The 19771-nt window shown below is 35.2% G+C and overlaps 1 protein-coding gene across 1 annotated transcript in view; it reads left to right on the top strand.

Moving 5' to 3' along the window:
- The window catches only part of ARHGAP5 (Rho GTPase activating protein 5), a 48274-nt gene extending 28986 nt beyond the window's left edge, over positions 1-19288 (top strand). Inside the window, 5 exon segments of the mRNA XM_066997236.1 lie at positions 5640-5717; positions 7085-7135; positions 7138-7215; positions 9490-9595; positions 15495-19288. Coding sequence (XP_066853337.1) covers positions 5640-5717; positions 7085-7135; positions 7138-7215; positions 9490-9595; positions 15495-15825 — 644 coding nt within the window. The 3' untranslated portion in view covers positions 15826-19288.
- The last annotated feature ends 483 nt before the right edge of the window (positions 19289-19771 follow it).

Below are 19771 nucleotides of genomic sequence, written 5' to 3'. Positions count from 1 at the left end.
ATGAATAGAAGGTCATTTTGTTACATCACTTAAAATAAGGAGTGGTGTCCTGCAAACCAGATTTATGGAAATGCTCACAGAAGCATAGCTGGGTTCAAAACTAGAGCTGCTACTCTAAAACTATGTAGACCATTACTTATTTTTAATACATCTTGTTTTTTCTTTGCATAGGCAGCAGAGTTCAGATTATTTTTGAAGCTCAACTGTTTGTTAACAATATTAATAGCATGAATTCTGTGATTGTGCATTTCTCTTTAAGAATTGCCATGTGAAGTGTAAGAAGTATATTTTTTCAGAGTTCTCTAGTATTACATGAATTTTGCATAGCTTCCCAGGCTCAAAAGTAGTCAATTTGGTTTGAGAGAGAGGAACACAAGTTTCTGAAGGCTAATTAAATCCTTATTTTAAACAAAAGTAATGTTTTCTGGCTCAATGTTGTTGGTATGATTGAATTTTATAATTGTAAAACAAGGTAAAAATACCTATTGAATGGTAATTCTTTTCTAAAATTTAAGTGTGAAAAGTTAGTGTTTATTGCAAGTTCATAGAGTATTTTGATATAGTTACGTAGTGACGTTTTTATGCTGTCTTATATGCTGCCAATTTATTTTCAAGTTCTGTTTATCTGTTACCAAACACGTACAGTTGTTGATTATTTTTAGCTTTCCCAGACTTCTAATAATTTTGGCTAAACCTATTCATGCTAACTAGTCATATTAATATACAAGCTTTGTAAATATTTAAGTATTGCTTTAATTTGCGTTTTGGATTTTTTATTGGCATACATTTTAAATAATAGGTGAAAAGCATGATACAAATGACATTTCAGTCTGTTTACCAAGTCAGGAGGCATCAAATTAATATTATGAATACTAGCACGGTTTGCCATTTAAGAAATTTAGTGCTTGACTTTATGCAACTGGTAAGTGCAGCTGGACAGGATCTGGGGGGTGCTGGTGATAGATAGACCAAGCACGAGTCAGTAGGGCATCCTGTGCTAACCAAGGTGGCTGAGGATGTATTGGACTGACCCAACAGAAGGGTAGGCAGTAACTTAAAGTAATTGTTCTTCTTTTCTCAGGACTTGTTAGACTTCATCTGAAATTCATCTGAAATACTACAAGAAAGGTGTAGACAAACTTGAGTGAGACTAGCAGAAAGAGGGTCAGGGTCTGGAGGTCATGACATGTGAGGAAAGGTAATGGGAACTGGATTGGCGCAGTTTGGAGAGAGAAAGGCTAAGGAAAGTAGCTCTCTCATGCCTCTGAGGAGATAGCTGAGGTGATGGAGCCAGGCTAAAGCACTGACGTGCATGGCAGGAGAACTAGAAACAAGTCATTAAAATTGGAGGTTCCTACTAGATGGGAGAAAAATCTTTTTCTGAGGCTTAATTAAACACTGGTTCAGGTTACTCCAAGTGTTTGTGGGCTCTCTGTCCTTGGAGGTATTCAGGATCAGATTAGACAAAGACCTACACAACTTAATCTGAATTCAGCGTTGACCCTTGTTTGAGCAGGAGGTTGGAGTAGGTGATCTCCTGAGGTCCCTTCCAACCAGAGTAATTTTGTGATGACTTCAACTCGGGCATTGCAACTTTGGAATTAATCAGCAGGGAGGAAATTGTTGAAACGCAAGAGGAGGGGAAAACAGGCATCAGTTGTTTCTTCTGAAGGAAGAGTGACTACCAGACGGATGGAGGGAGGAGCACACGTGTTAATTTATTAGTGTGTGAGAATCATTAAAAGCTGTAAACAAATATGTTTTGAAATATTCATAAACACATGTTGTGCACTTGAGCTGTATTGCTAATTAAGGTATCTCTTCAAAGGAAACATCATGGGAATTATGTAAAGAATTTCTAAACAATGCAGACAAGACCACGATGTCAGTACTTCTGGTTAGCTGCTGCTCTTATTCCCCTACCTTCCTCCGTGCCCAGCGACCAAACAAAATTATAGTATCTTCAGATCTAGCCCATTTTTAATGAAGTAAAGAATGTGCCTGTTTGCTTTGGCAAGCGCGGAAAAAGTGAATTGCTTTTTCTCGTGTCATTTTAATTGAAGTTGTTTTTTGTTTTGTAAATGAACTGGCCATGAAGTAGGAGATTGAGTAGTAGTTCATAAAATGGTTGAGAGCTTGTTTAATAGTTGGCTAATGAAGGTTATAGAACTGTTAATTCAGTATCGGATGAGAACTTCCTATTTTTGAGTCTTCCTGAAAGTACTGCTTATTTTCTTTATACTGATTCCTTTTTATTGAACATTGCAATAGTTTATACATTATTGCAAAAAGCAGGCAAACATTGATTTTTGGTTCTGTTTTGGAGTGTGTGAATTGAAAGTCGTGATTCTTTAAATGCCAGTGTTCTGTGCACAGATTAAGAAAGTTTTAAATGTAGAATTTTAAATGTGTTTACATCATTTAAGTTAGCGTTACACTTCTCTTACTTGAAAAGAATTTGCATTCCTTGCTCTGTCGGTACATACATTCTTGGTGTACATCGAAATTACTGGTCTGGCTCAGTCAGGTGGAGGTTCCTTTAGTCCTGTGTAGGCTGGCTGGCATTGTGGTTGAGAAGAGGTACACTAGGTCAATCTGTGGAATAAAATTATGGAGTGGCAGAGATCGCAAAATTTACAGGGGTAACTCTAAGAATGATCATCTTGGCTGCTGTAGTAGCAAATGACTCCTGAAAAATTCAGTTGGTCACTGTAGGGGAAGGAATTAGACTGGGGAGAAACAGACAGTCTGTGATGAGATGGCACGCGTTCAGAAATGGAGGCAGTACAATGAGAGCGAGAACCTGGCTACAGATGCCAAGTTGGCAGCTACTGTGTGACTCTTAGGCAGGCTAAATATTAGTATAGCTGTTGTCACTCCGCAGAAGGCTTTAAAATCATCAGAGAAGCTGTCTGAAAACATCTACTCTCAATACGTGGTGTCAAACAAGCAAAAAGAACTGAAAGAATTGAAAAGAGAGCGTATGGGGAAAACGATCCTATAGTGTAATTCCATGTTATGCACACAGCTTTAATAGGGCTTACAGTTTGGATCCATCTGCCTTAGAGTAGAAAAGAATTTGGAAAAGATACAGCACAGGACGGTAATGGTAACTTTCAGTTTAAGAACGACTAAACCGATCAGCTTAGAAAATTTCAGAGGAAGGGAAATTATAAATTAAAAAATAAAACAAAAAAAACCATGATTGGTGCTGACAGAGTAGAGAACTCACTGCTTGTTAACACAAGAAAAAAAATCATGAAATCTTCAGATACTGAGCATAAAACCGGTATGTTTTCATGCTGTATGTTACTGAGTTACGAAGCAGCTCTCTGCCATGAGTTGTTGTAAAGACCATAATAAATGACTTAAAGGGATTTTAGCTGTATTAGTGGAGGATAAATCCTCAAATGGTGATTACAACTCCTTATGCAAAAGCACTCGTAGGAAGATGGGAGGATACACCACAGAAAACTTGCTCCCTTCGTCTCCTGCTGCTCCTACCTCTCCCCTCAAGTATGTCCTGTGTACTGGTGTGGAAACGGGATATTGTGCTGGGCAGGCCTTGGTCTGCTTTGGTCCCTCCACAGACCACATGAACCTCAGAAGGAGAGCTGTCAAGTTTAGATGGGTGAACTACGGCATCATACTTGAAGATCTTGATGTAACAAACATTTCAGAGACCTGCTTGGATAGTAACAACAAACAAACAACAGCAAAACCAACAAAAATCAGAGAATTGAAGTATTGCTTAAAAGTCACATCATTGGACTTCTAAGTGCACGTATGCACACAAATAGAACAAACTTTTTTCTGCACGTGCCTTAGAATAACAGCATACTGACAGTTCACCAACTGTTTCATGAGGTGTTATTTTCTAGAATATAAGAGCAGGAAAAATTATTTTTGTATGAGGAATGTAAGACACAAATTCAGTTAGCGTAATCCAGAATTGCAGCACTTAGCTGCTGTTCTTGGAAGAAGATGCCTAAATTTAGTAGGCATCTCCTGAAAATTTTCAGAAGTACTGTGTTAGCTTTTCCAGTATCTCAGAGCTGTAGTGGTCTGAGCAAAGAGGTGTCTACTGTGTGGTGAAATAGGGGGGAAAAAAACACCAGATACTACCACAGAGCATCTCTGTATCCACAGCAGCCCAGTCCAAGTATTCAAGGTTTAAACTCTCTTACTAAACAGTGACTGAATCAGACTTCACAGAAAATGCTGTTGCAGCAGATTCATTTCCCTTTGTGCAGAAAGAAATGGAATGGTAGTTGGATAAAGCACAGAATACCCTGGGGCTGTGGGGGATCTAACTCAGAGTTCTCCTGTACTAAATGATCCTAGCTTGTTCTTATCTACCAGCGATTTTTTTATTTTCTTTTATTCCTTTATTTACAACTTCAGCAAGAAAAACAACGTATTTCTGTTTCACAGCATTTGGGGCACATTTTTGAAGGCAGGTTTGAAACCCCTCCAGCTGTGGAAATCGTTGAATTCCCCATTTTGCCCTGTGCCACCAATTTGTATCTCCTGTTGCTTTTTGAGGAAATCAGCGAATAGCGCTCTGTTTTTTGAAGGGACAGTTCTGGTAAATACTTACAAGAAAAGATTCTTGGCTACGGATTTGGAAAGCTAAATGGAAGGTTTATTGAAGAAGAAATACTCAGAAGTTGCTACAGTAGCTTTGATGGAGCCTGTAAAAGAGATGTGTGAGTTGTGGAGGCATAAAGAGGGAGAAATGGAGTTAGAAGAGTGATAATTGCCAAATGAATTGATGCAACGTTCCCAGCTGTATGAAGTAGTTAAGTGCATTCTGTACTTGGAGCGTGTGAGCAGGAATTCCTAGTGTGTGTTGGTAACTTACACGCTCTGAGACTGAGGTGTGACCAAGGAGTTGCTGTATTGACTTTATAGTGTAAAATGCATTTGGTTACTGGGCTGATGGTGAAGAGCCAAGAAACTTCATAGAGCTCTAAAACTGGAATTTTTTAAATAAAAGCATGTAATGCTATGGAGATGTAGCATATAGATAATTTTGCACCTGTAAATATGGAGAACTCTGGACTATGAACTGGTTGTTTTCCTTAATGGTTTCCAAATCGCCAAAGAAAAAGATTATGGGTAGCTGCGATTAGCAGGCTGGATGCTTTCGTTTAGCGAGTAGCTGTGGGCAAAACAGATAGCGATGTGATAGGATGCATAATCAATGGGGTGGAGCGAGCGATTGTGAGTGTGTGTCTCTGTGTTTGTGTGTTCATAATAAAGGTGTGGATCTGTATTGTAATGTTATTTACCTAGGGTGGCTGCTAGAATTATGACAACTCTGTAACACATAGTAAGGCAAGGTAATAATGAGTAGCCTGGAGAACCTCTGCTTCCTAACACTTTTCTCTTCTCCTGACTTATGCTTCCTAACACTTTGCTCCTCTCCTGACTTGCTCTAAATGGAGTAGTGTAATCAAAAGACAATTGGTATTTCCCATTTTGATAACAATTACACTGATATAGTACTACCATGTAACTTTTTAGGCACTTAGATTTATGTTCCTACTTACGGCTTCTGAATAAATAATTATGACTGGCTCTGTTTTGCTCTGTAGTACATAACCTTGTTTTATAACTGTTTTTTCCCTCCTAAGGATTATGTACTGAAGGCCTGTACCGTGTCAGTGGTAATAAAACAGATCAAGACAACATTCAGAAGCAGTTTGATCAAGGTAATGCCCTGTTTTATTATTTAAAGCCGAAACAACTTGAATTCACTATGGATTTATAAGATAGTGCAGTCAGTGTAAATGAGTCACTTTCAGTGTAAATAAATCACTTTCAAACTGATTTCTGTAGTACCGAGTGCTTAGTGCTCTGGTAGGCTGTACTGATACAGTTCAGGTTGTAACTACTGAAGCTGTGTGTAAACTAAGGATGGGATCAAATCTTGTAGCCAATTAATGTTAAAACTGATTTTAAGTGCTGCTTGTGGAATTTGTAGGTGCTATTCTAGTTGTATAAATGAGTTTAACTGCAGTCTGAAGTGCTCACCAGTCCTAGGCATTAAAGCATTCACTTCCCTCTCGCACGTCCCCTGAATGTAGAACTTTTTGATAATTATTTTATTGAAAGCCCTCTGAATAATATGGATTAACAGTTAAATCTTGATAATGAATTTGTAATACCACCTTTCTCATGCTGGAATGTACTGGAATATGATCAGTGAATAATGCTGTTCATTTGGGTGTATTGAGAAGGGTCAGCATTATTTTTTCTTTCTGCTTTTTCGTTTTATTTATGATCAAAGTTGATCTTTCAAAAAGAAAAAAAATCATATTTTAAGAGCCCTCTTGGATATTAGTTATGAAATTGAATCTGTGTGAAATAGATAAAATAGATGAAAAAATTCCTCCTAGATGATAAGGAGAATAAATTTACATTTTTTTTAATGCCTCATTTTGTGCTATTTCAGATAATCTGAATATAATGCTAGATGTCACTATATTAAATGATGTTATGGGTGGAGTGGACTTTAGAAAAGTTTTAAAATTATCTGGCATGACTTCTACAATGTTATAAAATTTATTTAAAAAAAATCTCTAGTTATAAAACGAGGCTTCTGTTATTTGGGAATTTAGCAGTAGGTTATATGGCAATGTAGAATCACTGCGTTGTTATTGCATGTGTTATTGTCCTTGCTTAAAAGGCTTTGTGATCTTGTTCATGTGGCTACATGAACTCAGCAAATTTTGCCAGTTTTTAACAAAATTTGGGGAAATAGATCTTAAAACTCATTCTTGGGCAAAATAAATTTTCAGAAAATAGTTAATGTCAAATAGAAGTGATTTAGATCCACACAGAGTTAGACAACTTTTTTTCTGATCTGCTTTCTTAATACTGTCAGACTTGTTAAATTTGATTTCACGTGTGTCGAAGTGATGGTATCTTACCCACTGACTCACCCTGTCGTGTGTTTTTGACAAATATTTGGCGACATTTTCATCTCCAGCATTTTCAATAAATTCTTGCTTTCATAAAATGCTATAAAGGATAGCTGTAGGTTTTACTTACAGTGCTGTTTAATTTTGTCTTACAGATCATGATATCAGTCTAGAGTCTATGGAAGTGACAGTAAATGCTGTGGCTGGGCTCTTAAAGCTTTTTTTGCAGATTTGCCAGATCCATTAATTCCTTACTCTTTACACCAAGAGTTGTTAGAAACATCAAGTAAGTAATAATCTTGTTTGATTTTTATTTTTTCACATTGATTGCCCTTATTGCAATTTTTAGTTCATTGTAGTTGAAAGGGCTAGCTGCATTGATTTTTCTTTATTTTTTATAATTGCTTAGGTGTACCCATTTCTTGTTAACGTTCTTTCAAAGCTTTCAAAGTGATGGAACTATATGATGAAGTAGACTTGTTACATTAGTTTTTTTCTGAATAAGTTGTGGCCTATTATTTCCAGTTTACCTAGGAAATTTAATTGAAGCAATCTCCTTTTTCTTTTTTTAATTCTGTATTAGTGCTGCATATGATGAAAACTCTTGGAAATCTAATGTAGTTAGTTATGTAGTTGTTAAGCAGGTGTGTATGTGGGGGAAACGCCCCTTGAATTCATCATGGCTTCCATTCAAAGTAGTCTGTAGAAATCTGACATGTATATGGAATATTATGGTAAATCTGAGATTTTTTTAATTCTTTTTGAACTTCATGTAAGATGAAATGGTTAACTGTGTTTACAAATGCTTCAAAAGCTTTCAGTGAAAATATGACTAAATTGTTCCCTTTTCTTAAAGAGTATCTATCCCTCTTGGGATCATTTCTGGGTGCCAGCAAACTGTTTTAGAAAAGCACTGCTATTCGTTTTTGCAGGATACAGCTGTGACATCCAATATTCATACTGCTTTTTGTTCAAAATATGAAAATATCATTGTAAACCTAAGGCTTGGGCCTGGACTTGATTTAAGTATATTCCCTTAGAAATTTTATATTTTTGTATGACAACTCTTATTTTTATGTATGACAACACTTTTTTGTATGACAACACTTTTTTGTATGACAACACTTATTTTTAATATTTTTTTAATATTTTTGCTGTACTTTTCAGGCAAATCCCTTATTTACTATATTTCTGGTTAGGTTTTATTTTTTTCTTGATTACTTAAACTTCAGTCAAAACATGCACTAGCTTAGAATATGCAATAAGCTATTCCATTGGTTTTACTGTTTTCCAATGCAATTGATACCTCATTACATTTCTATTTGGGGTACATTGAAACATTTAATGTTACTTTAAGGCTAGGGTACTATGTACTAGGGTACGTCAAATTAGAGTTGAGCTTGTATTCCTTTTCAGATATGAGTCGTCATGGAACGGAAGTACATTCTGCAGAATGTATTGTTTACAATATTTTAGTGGTATTTTCAAAAGTGTTTTAGCAGAAGTGTTATATTTTACCCTAATAATTTCTTCTATTCATTTAGGTTTGAGATTTTCTGAGACGAGTGGGACAGGCTTTGATAATTACATATTACTTACCTGTAGCATACGAAGCTTAAATAAGAATTGAAGTCTTTCTTTTGAAACAAACCTTTTTACACAGTAGGATATGGCAAAAATGTGATAATGTACAATAGCAATTTATGGAATGTAATTTTGAGAGAGGGAGCTAGTGTTCTTTCATATGTGAATATTTGGTGGGATAGTATGGATTCTTCTAGTTCTCACACCTGTGCCAACAATTTGGTTGCAAGAGAGTCTTGATTCCCCATTTTTCGACTATAAAACTGGTAAGTTCTGGAATTTAGTTTGTCGATCCTGAACTGTCTGAACCCAACTGCGAGTTCATTTCAAGTTTTAAACCAGTATCAGCTTCTCACTGTATATAATTTGGTGTCAGAAGTAGCGCTGATCTGTTCTAAATTTTCATAATTTATTTTATTCCGTAGTCCTTTTACTATTGTTTGCTTCTTCTTTTAAACCCAAATTAATATTCCTTGGGCCTGTGTAAAGCTCTGTTCTCCTTTAAATAGTATACTTAAAATAGCTGCACCAGGCTTATTCATAATTGTTTATTATTTGACTGGTAAGCTTAAGTCTTTCTAAGTTTGTTAAAGTCTTCCATAACCCAAATCTTCGTGAAACTTGGGCCTGTATAAATCTTTTAGGTATATTGTCACAATATTTTGCAAGCATGACCCTGTCACATTGTTGGTTATTATTCTGCAAGCCAATGAGTTAAGTGCTAACAGTCTGCTGTTACAAATAAATAAATCCATGTAAATACAGAAAAGTCTTTTTGTGTTTAGATGGCTTGCTCTCTATGATGAAAACGTTATTCTTTTTAAAGTATATGTAAATAGGGATTTTATTAAATACTTTCTCACTTGGTATTTCTCTGTGGGTATCTTATCTGTACCTTTTTATAGTAGGAAAAAGACAGCAACGCTATTCAGAATTTTTTTCTAAATGTATGAGAAAATGTCGCTTGTTTTTACAGAGATCTTGGATAGGACAGAACGGCTCCATGAGTTAAAGGAAATTGTGAAGAAGTTCCACCCAGTGAACTACGATGTCTTCAAATATGTGATAACGCATCTAAACAGGTTTAGTATTTTCTACTATTTTTTTTTAATTTGTAACAATTGAAAAATAAATGTATTAGTAACTGTTAATTGTTGTATATCACAAAAAAGCTGAAAGAAAAAATCTGCACAATTGTTGCAGATCTCTTTTCTAAGGAAGTAGCTATTAATGTTATAGACTGATATAGGTTTGAAGGAACATGGAGGTCATTTGGCCTGATCCCCCCCACCTCCCTGCCCATTAAATCAAGGTCAGCTTCAATCAGCATCTAAAATGTAGCACTAAAAACACCCGCTGAATGACTAAAATGTAGAACAAAGCTATAAGTAGCGGTAAATTGCTTACATTTGTATCCTAAGTCTTGCCTCTTGCATGGAAATGTAATGGCTTTCTTTTTAAAAAAAAAAAAAAAAAAATAATCTTAATACCTGTAGATGTATACTATCTGATCTGACCCTTTATGTATGCAAGTGTACAATATGCAGTCATAAAAAAAAAATATAGAAAGACTAGCTTTTTCTTATCATCTAAAACAGCGGATTCTCTGAAATCCACTAAATCAGATAGTTAACTACATTATTAAGAGTTATGAGGAGAGACTGAAGGAACTGCAGTTGTCTAGTTTGGAGAAGAGGAGGGTGATCTCTCTTTTTTCAGGTGGCAAGTGACTAGGATGTGAGGCAATAGCCTCAAGTTGTGGCGGGGAGGTTTAAATTTGGATATCAGGCAGAACTTCTTCATGGAACGGGTGGTTAGGCTTTGGAACAGGCTGCCCAGGGAGGTGGTGAAGACCCCGTCCCTTGACATATTTGAGATATGTGGATGTGGCACGCAGAGACATGGTTTAGCAGTAGATTTCTAGTGTTAAGTGGATGGCTGGACTTGATGATCCTAAAGGTCTTTTCCAACCTAAATGATTCTACAATTTTATTTTCATTGAATATATGAGAAACTTTGATGTTTAGGCACCTACTTTACACTTCTCTCAATCACAGCTATAGCTTTGTAAGGCTTTATGAAGTTACTCATTTTCCTTTGCAGGGGAATGCATCGATTTTTTCCGTTGTAGTTTTTCCAAATAAAAATTCGGTTTTCTAGCCCTAAAATAGACAGAATCATATAATTAGAATTATTCCATGCATTTTTATATTACAGACTTGAAAGATGTGCTGAGGTAAAACGAAACATCACAAAGTTGACACAGTTATTAGATAAGTCACCTGAAATGTTTCAGTAGTTCTTAATGGACCAGATAGGAACTTGGATGTCACTTGAATTCAGTGGAATAGTGTCAGTCTTGCAGTTGTCAGTATTTATCAGCTGGTCACCTGTTTGCATAGCACAGTTGAGTGTACCAAAAGTCTAAATGCAGTGTCAAGTACCCAGATTGCTGCAAGTAAAAGAGCTAAACGCAATTGTAAAAAATCCTGAATAGGTTCTAATGCATGCACATACACAGAGGAATGAAATATATTCATCACAGAACTTACTGGAGAACAGAAGTGATGTATATTGGCCTTTGCTCTCCGGTCCGTTCTCATCCTTTTAAAGATGATTGATGCACATACAGGTTGCTAGTAACAAAATAATGTTTTCTTAAGTACGAGAGGCTGTCATTTTTCTTCTCATTTGCAGTGGCAGGTGTGTTCCATTAAGCAAGAGAACTGCCTGAGCATAAACAGTTGCATATGTATGGAGGTAGATACAGGATCTTAAAAGAAACTCAGACCTGTTCTTGTAACTAAATTCTTTATAGTCTGTATTTATTTTTAAGAGATTAACTAGTGGTGAATTATTGTTAGTATATGATGGAAGTTGAAATGTGTTTTTTGGATGAATTTCTCATTAAATGAGCTAAAACACTCTTCTACATGACTGAGCAGTTTGTAAAGAGAACTCTTATTTTCAATGTTTAGTTTTTGTTTCATATGTCAGCAGGGTGAGGAATGTGCTATTGTTGTATGGTTAATAGTGAGTGGTTGTGATTGGTACTATTTTGGTATATCCACAAGCATAGGACTTTGTTATTGAAACAAAGAATGCGAGTACTGTCCCGACGACTTTGCTCTAGACATACAAAACCATGAGAATGCAGTAAATAGCAGCGATGAGATGAATATTTCTTCAGTGTGATAAGTACCTTTCATAGTGTGCTAGCTGTCTAATTGTGGTTGATTAATTGGAAGTAGAAGTGAGTTTTAAAGACTGTTGAAACAGGATGGTGTTGTATTGACACTGGCTTTAATTTTTTCTTTTATAATGGCTCCCTTTATACATAAGAGTTAATACAGCACAGTGTGCTTCTGAAGACTATGGAAAACGTGGTTGTACAGCTTTCGAAGTCTGATCATAGGTATACAGGGTATACAGCCTGAAGAGTTTGGAGTGGACGAAGATGGTAGGGTCAAGAGAAATAGCAAGGTTGAAATACAGACTCTACATTTTCATTTTGAATGATTATAAAAGAAGATGAATAGACATTTGCTAAGCACTTACAAGAAGATTCTGAAGTAGTATGGGGAAAGTATGGTAGGAGACATAATATTTATATAATAAAAATAATATGAATATTACTTTTACTCAGGAATGGTATCCCAATATCCTTTGGACCAGATTTATTCAAAACAGGTTGAGAGGCAGTATTTGTGTACCCTCACACAATTTGGAATAAGTAATGCGCATGCTAAAATACAAGCCTATCCTTTATAATTACCACTATACATGCATTGTAAATGAGTGAAAATATTTTCTTATAGCCATAATTGTAGTGTTTACTACGGTTTTCACAGCTTTTCAATCTATGGACTACAGCCAGCTGTCAGAAATTCGTGCAGTCTGCTCTTGCTGATCAGCAAAATAAGTCACTGACAAGTTACTAAAGTTTTTTTCTGTCTATTTTTGCACGACAAATGTATCTGTTACCTTTGTCTTGTCTACTGTAATACAGGAATTGTGTGTTCCCAGTGGAATAGCTTACTTGTTTGGCAGGTTTATTAACACCAGATTTTTCATGCAACTCTCCCTAGTCACTTCTAGATGAAATTGTGATGTTACTTAGAGCACAGAGTATTTTAGTTTAGTTTATCTTCTGCCCGAGAAGAGTCTTATGTCAGAAGCAACCAACCCATCATGCTTACAAGTATTCTAGAATTCATCAGGCTCTGTTTCTCTCCTGTAGTTCATACAGCACCAACCTAGGGAAATTGATCCAGTGAATCCATTCCTTGCAGAGAGGTAGAATTTCCAAACTTAGGCTCATTCTTTTTCTGAACCTTTTCCTGTCATCAAAATAATGTTTACAAAGTTTATAGAATCATTTAGATTAGTAAAGGCCTTGAAGATCATCAAGCCCAACCATTGGTTAGAGGGCAAGAGCTCATCAGAGTAATCTGGTACTTGTGTTGTATCTTGAAATTCTTTTGTTTCTATGTTTCAACACGATGTTTACCTTTTTTTTGGGAACTTCTGTTTTTCTCTTTCTTAGTGTCACTTCTTTCCCAAGTGAACTGTTTTCCAAATGCAGTTCCCCAACCAGTAAGAGACACACTTTGTTACAAGGCTTTTGAATTCGGAGCATTTTTTTTTTTTTTTTTTTTTTGTGGTATCAAACCATTTGAGTAGATTCTAGTGAATTAATTTGACCTAGAAATGTATTACTTCGTAAACTTTATACATATTTCATGGAATTTTATGTAATTAATAAAATAGTAATGAACTCACCAGGAGAAGCTTCTTTTTCTTGAGGTGTGATAATGGTAGACTAAGGAACTGATCTCTGTGGCACTCAGATTGATCCCTGCTTAAAGAATTTTTTTATTTTTTAAACTATCTTGGTTTATATAGATTGTCTTGACATTGAATAATGTTCTTTAATTCCAGTGTTTATGATAATAGTCTGGTGTGTAAACCTGTGCATTAATTGGCAGATGAGGCAGAGTAACAACCTGTCAGTTCCTTCCTCATCTCATTTCCACAATCTCCCTTTCAGTTGTTCCCGTGAAGTTCTGGAAATCTGGAACTGAGGTTGAATTTATTAATTGGAAAAACATAAAAACAAAGTGAAACAAATAAACAAAATCTGCTTTCCTAGGGTAGTGTTGTGCTGTTTTACTAAACAGATTGGCTCACAGAGGGGTGTGACAGGTGCCAAACATAACGAGTGTAAGTAGAGAAGCCTGTACTTCTCTGCATGTGGTAGGGAGAGAGAATAGGGAAAGAATTCCCCCTTTTGTTGGAGCTGGACAGTATTAGGTTAATTTTGTTTCATGGAACTCTTCCCCATGTCTTGTATTGGCAAATCTGCAGTTTCATAGGGAAGGGATTTTTTTTCCTAAAATTACGTTGGCTGATATTAGATGGACTGTCTTTTAATTATTTTTTTATTGCTTCACTCTGCACTTTTAAGAACTTTAATATTTTATATATTTAAAATATTTTTATTCTTTAAAGCTCAAACGCTGCTTTGTTTAGAAGCTTCTGTGCAAAATGTGTATGGAATAATATTAATAGTTAATTTTGCTGATAAAATATTTGCAAAAATACTTCCAGGTGACTTGTTTTGCCTTTCCCCTGCTAGTTAATAATATATTTATTAACTTCCTGATCAGAGTTTGGTTACAGTTGCAGTAGCTGCTGCTGGCATGTTAAATAGTTATCCTGGCTCAGCCTAATTCAGCATCTTGTGAAACACAGCAAGTGACTACAAGAAGAAAATGAGCATAGAAATAATAATTTAGCTCATTTGTGCTTGCTTTAATAAGCAGCAGATGAGCGAACCAAGTCTGATTAGACATTGCTTTGGAAGAATGCTGCAATAATCACAGGAGTTGCAGTGCTACTTGCTTACATCAGAGAAGCAAAATAGAGATTTTGGAGCAGTGTGACTGTGGTAAGTCATAGTATTAGAAACATTAAATACCAAAAGAAATGGAACGGGAGAAAGAATTACAGCAGAATTGCCATTCCAAGGGAAGAGTCTGTAATGGAGAAAAAGGTCCAAGTTGAAAGTTAGTAAGGAGAGGGTGATAAAGCTGAATATTGAGCCTGTTCCTTCTGCTTCTTTTGTACAGACTTAGGAGGCTTCTGAGTGCACACGTACAGTAACAAAAATTGGCATGGTAACAAAATAGGATAAAAAAAATCTTTTTTCTTCAAGGTTGTGATTCAATAAACAGTAGTAGCTATTTTTCTAAATAAGTTGTATACAACTGTATACAAGTACACAATTGCAGCAATTTAATTGTTTTTACGTGCTGAACGTTTGAATATCCACAGTCATTAAAGCAATCCATCCCTTTCCTTTTATTATTCCTGAATGGTTGTTGAAACCTGTTACCAGAGAGCTTCCATTTTGCATTAAAGAGTAATTTAGATAGTCATTTGAAGTCTTCTGTTTGTACTTTTTTTCTTTTTTTCATATTAACTAGCAGTAATGCAACAAGAGGACCTAGCTTTACGTAGGCTACTAGTCTTCCTCAAAATGACTTGGACCTGGGGTACCTGCTCCAACCAATTTGCACTGATGTGTTCTTTACAGCTGAGGCAAATTCTTTTGCTGGCCAGCATGAACAAAAACAAAAACAAACAAAAAAAACAAACACAAACAAATGCAGAGATGTGCTGTAATCAACACTTGGTATTATTGGTTGTGTGTTTTCTTAACATATGATCTAATGTGATCCCCTTTTCTTTGAGTATCATAAATGTTGGTCAGTATCTGGCTGTACAGCAGTAAGAAGCGGGTTCTGACATTCTTCTCCTAGACAATCTACTTGACTTCCTAACACATGTGAGCCTGTGGCTGGTTGAGGAATTTGTAGTTTATTATTGTCACTTCAAAATGTTGGTGTGTGTTTAAATACTTCTGGTTGATTGCATACCATTTTAAATTCATTTCTGTGCATGTCATTCTCATTTCAGGGTTAGTCAGCAATATAAAACCAACTTTATGACTGCCGATAACCTGTCGATTTGTTTCTGGCCTACTTTGATGAGACCCGATTTTGAAAACAGAGAGTTTCTTTCTACCACCAAAATCCACCAGTCGGTTATAGAGACCTTCATCCAACAGTGTCAGTTTTTCTTTTACAACGGAGAGATTGTAGAAACACCGAACCCAGTGGCGTGTCAGCCACCGCCTTCCAACACAGTGCAGATGGTGGAGCCAATGGTACCTCTTCAGTTGCCGCCACCGCTGCAGCCTCAGCTGATACAGCCCCAACTACCAGCAGACCCTCTTGGTATCATATAAATAGGAGATGATTGCAGGCAGCCTGGCACTGGACAGTAAAGAAAAGCTATAGACGTGCATGTTTCAGGATACAGTAATGTACTTCATATTTATGAAAAATAATTCTCATCCAGCTGATTGGACATCTTTTTGTTCTATCCCGTACTGTGTTCCTCATTTGTACACACTGCAGATAAAAACTATGTGGTAAGCATGACTGGAGAGGTTTAATTTTTAAAAGCAAAAATAGCTATAAAGTACAAAGCTGCTGCTGCATGATACTTTATTGCAATCACTATATCATTCCTGTGACAATTTGTCACAATATATTGTGAATAAAATTTTTTCTATAGAAATTTAATGATTAAAAAATTACATTTATGAAACATTCAATGCTTACAGCCTGCTTTGTGGCTGTTTTTGTTATTTAACATGCTATTTTTGGCAATTTTATTCACATTCAAGCATTCTGTGTAAACAAATAAAGCCCAGCTATAGTTTATTTTGTAATCTCCTGGCTACTTATGTGACGGAAGGCTTAGGATGGTTTATGGAAGAATGCAAAATGCACTGTTGAGAATTTTACAATTCCTCACCTTCCATCTTTACTTGTAAGTAAACCTGTGGACAGTTTGTTAAGGGTGGGTGAACTTGCTTATTATTTCTTACAGCACAATACCAAGGACATGCTTGTTGTAAAAGTGAATTTCAAATACTGTACAAAAGTTTTGATGTTGCCTACTTATTTCTTTATGTTCCATTCCTGAACTAAACATTTTGTAAAACTCAATTCTGTAAACAACTGCATGTTTGAAAGATCATTGATGGTCTTGTAAACTTAATCTAATATATTTTAGATATTTTAATTTTTCCCACTTGGGAATACATGTAGTGTTTAGAAAATAGTTCATGACATTTTCATATAAGGTTATATAACTTTTCATACATAAACATGAACTTTGTTGTAGTAAAATTCTCTAAACCAAACAATGTTTTAATCTAGGACTTCAATTAATCTATTCTTTAAATCTATTTTTATGTGACCCTTTAAAGATATAAAAAATGCATTGCTAATACATGGCAATAAATACTTTGGGTACTGACGATTAACTTCTTTGGAGTGTGTATATATATAAAATCACGAACTTGTATTCATTTTTTTTCCTGTGGTATGTTGTACTAAAAATTCGAATGACTGATTTTTGTTTTTGCACCATTTTTTTTAATGATCTCTTTTTTTCATTTATTTTCCTTTTACATTGGTACCAATTTTGCTGTAAAAGAATGCTGCTTAATTTAAATAGATCTTTTGGTTAAATATTTTGTTAGTGGTAAAAAAAAAAATAGAAGGTTACAAATTGTAGCAAAGGAGAGACCATAGATGATCACTATTTGTGATACTTCATAGCAGCTTTTTTTCTTTCATGCTCAAAATACACCTTTTTAGGTTTGCAAAGACGACAGTTTTGGCTCATTCAGCTGCTAGAATGTTCTGTGTAGTTTTTTTTAAAAAGCTTTATGATGGTCACTGTTGTAATCTTCACTTATAACAAGATTTAAGATCGTCTTGTATGTATTATAGTAAATAGATGATTTTGAGACTTAAGGCTCTTAAGAGTTTGATTTGCTTCATTTTCATAAAATAAAAATTGCCTTTCCCTCCCACTTATGTCCTAGGTATTGTACTTCTAATTATGACTTGGAATATCATTCAAGATTACTATGATACCATAACTCGGCTGCTGTTTTAAGTTACATGTATATTATAAATTATCTTGATATTGTGTTATATTCTTGCAATTATCTTTTCTAAGAAAACATAAAAAAAAAGAAAAGTCAACCCTATTCCTATTGCAAAGCACACAGGAATTAATAGTACAATAAAGTCTGTCCTGTAAATTGTAGTATTCTTAACTTGTTCTACTTTACATCTGTTGTCTATATAGCTTTTATTTATAGTTGTCAGTCTAACATTGGCACGTTTAGCAGAGCAAATGAAACTACAAGAGTTTTATAAACTATTTCTAGGTTGCTAAAGAATTTATTTTTCTACTATATATGGTATAGACAAAGCATCACCTGTACAGGAAACAAGGCTATTTCTAATAGAAGTAAGCTTAAAAATAAATGCCAGTCATATCCATATTTAAAAGTTCTATACATAAAGTATCTTCAGTCTTTGTAATGTGAATTACATTTTAAACTTTCTATCAAGTCCAAGGTGTTTGCCATAATATTTATCTAATCTTTGAATACTAATTTTTAGAGTAATTGACATTCCATTTCATGAGCTTTCACACTGCACTCACCATCAGTAACGTTCTTCTTGTGTGTGATGTTATGGCTAAATCACGTATTTCGTGATTTGCTAAAAAACTAACACATTTGGCCAAACATGAGAGTGTTATTGCATTTACCAGATAAAACATTTGAAGAAAAATAATAAGAAAGCACAGCATGTGACTCCTGGCTGTCACATGGCAGAGTTCCTGCATAGGATTTGCATTATGCAAGTGTTGTATGCAGGAATGTGGATGTGTGTGTGTATGCACTTGGAGATGCGTGTGTTATGTACACAGGCACAGGTGCACAGACTTGCACGCACATACACCCACAGAGTAAAGCTTCTAAAGGATACTAGGAAATTAGATCATTGTTATTAAAGTATATAATAGAGCTTTCTCTATTATTTTTGTTAGTGCTATAAAATGAGGAAGCATGTCATTATATACAAACTCCTCGTACGTTGGGTCATGTAGTCCCTTCTAGTTTTAATGGAAATACAAACAATAATAACTATATTTTTTAAATGTGAGCATTTTTACAGTAATATCTATCTTGATAAAAATACAAATGTATCTTATTTTCAGTTGAGCATCTCAGTGACACTTTATGGAGTACTTTTTTTTTTATGTAATTTTGGTATAGGCATTCTGCAGTGTGTTGTTTTTCAATGTTTTACCGATTTTAAAGACCCACACTTGAGTTACAAAAGCGCCATTTTAAGAAATGGTTAACAGATTGTTTTAAAATTCCTTACCCTTCATGATCTTGTGGAATTTTAACATATATAGTGTAAATAGATCGCAGATGTCAACTGATGTGAAAAGAAACTTCTTTTGTTGTACGTTTTCTCCATTATTTGAATACTGGTTGCTAGAAAGTTATAGGTATGTTTATTTTTAGTTGCTGGCGTTTAGCTTCTAATATTTATGATAAATACAGAAAACTTATCAATTAGAGATGAAAAAATTTGGCCTTAGCTTCCATGCTTATTTCATTTTTTTCAGTAATTGTGATGCTGTTTGTCAACTGAAAAAATTACATATATATAAAATTTTTAAAGGTAAAATTTTGTTCTTTGTTTATAATGTAATCCTTTGTTGCTACATCAACAGAATACTGCAGTGGATTAAATATCAGTGAAGCTTATTCTGTATAAAAGATGCAATGAATAAAATACTAAGATGCTTACTGTGTATAATGTTCAGTTTAGTTGCCTACTAAATTTTTGAAGGCAAAAGCACCCTGTTCTCTCACATACACAGAGAAATTTAGCCATAAATCTTGCTAAACTGAGTGCATCGAATGCCTAAGGAATTTCTGGGCGGGGAGGGAGGGAGGTGGGGTGGGGAAGGCAGGAGTCCCTCTTTTTGGATCTCTTATACTTCTTTTAAACTGCAGAAATGTATAAGCATTTTGCACACAATGTGAATTGAATGGTGTACCCCGTTCTGTGTGTGATGTACCCCTCTGTCAGGGTGGAGACACGCAGACCTCCCATGTGACCGGACGGAGGGCGTTCTGTTTTTCTCTTCAGCGCATGGTAAATTCTGTGTAAATTGTTACATTTTGCACTTGATTGAGCTGCTCAGCAAGAAAGGCTGTGATTATGGAAATCAGTTTTTCCAATTTCTACCATGCTAGAGGAATGGTTAAAAAACAAAAAGTCTCTTTTTGAAATTAT

The sequence above is a fragment of the Anser cygnoides genome, chromosome 5 (genome assembly GCF_040182565.1).
Source record: "Anser cygnoides isolate HZ-2024a breed goose chromosome 5, Taihu_goose_T2T_genome, whole genome shotgun sequence".
In the NCBI taxonomy this organism is placed as follows: Eukaryota; Metazoa; Chordata; class Aves; order Anseriformes; family Anatidae; genus Anser; species Anser cygnoides.
This window is presented reverse-complemented; position numbering and strand designations above follow the sequence as displayed.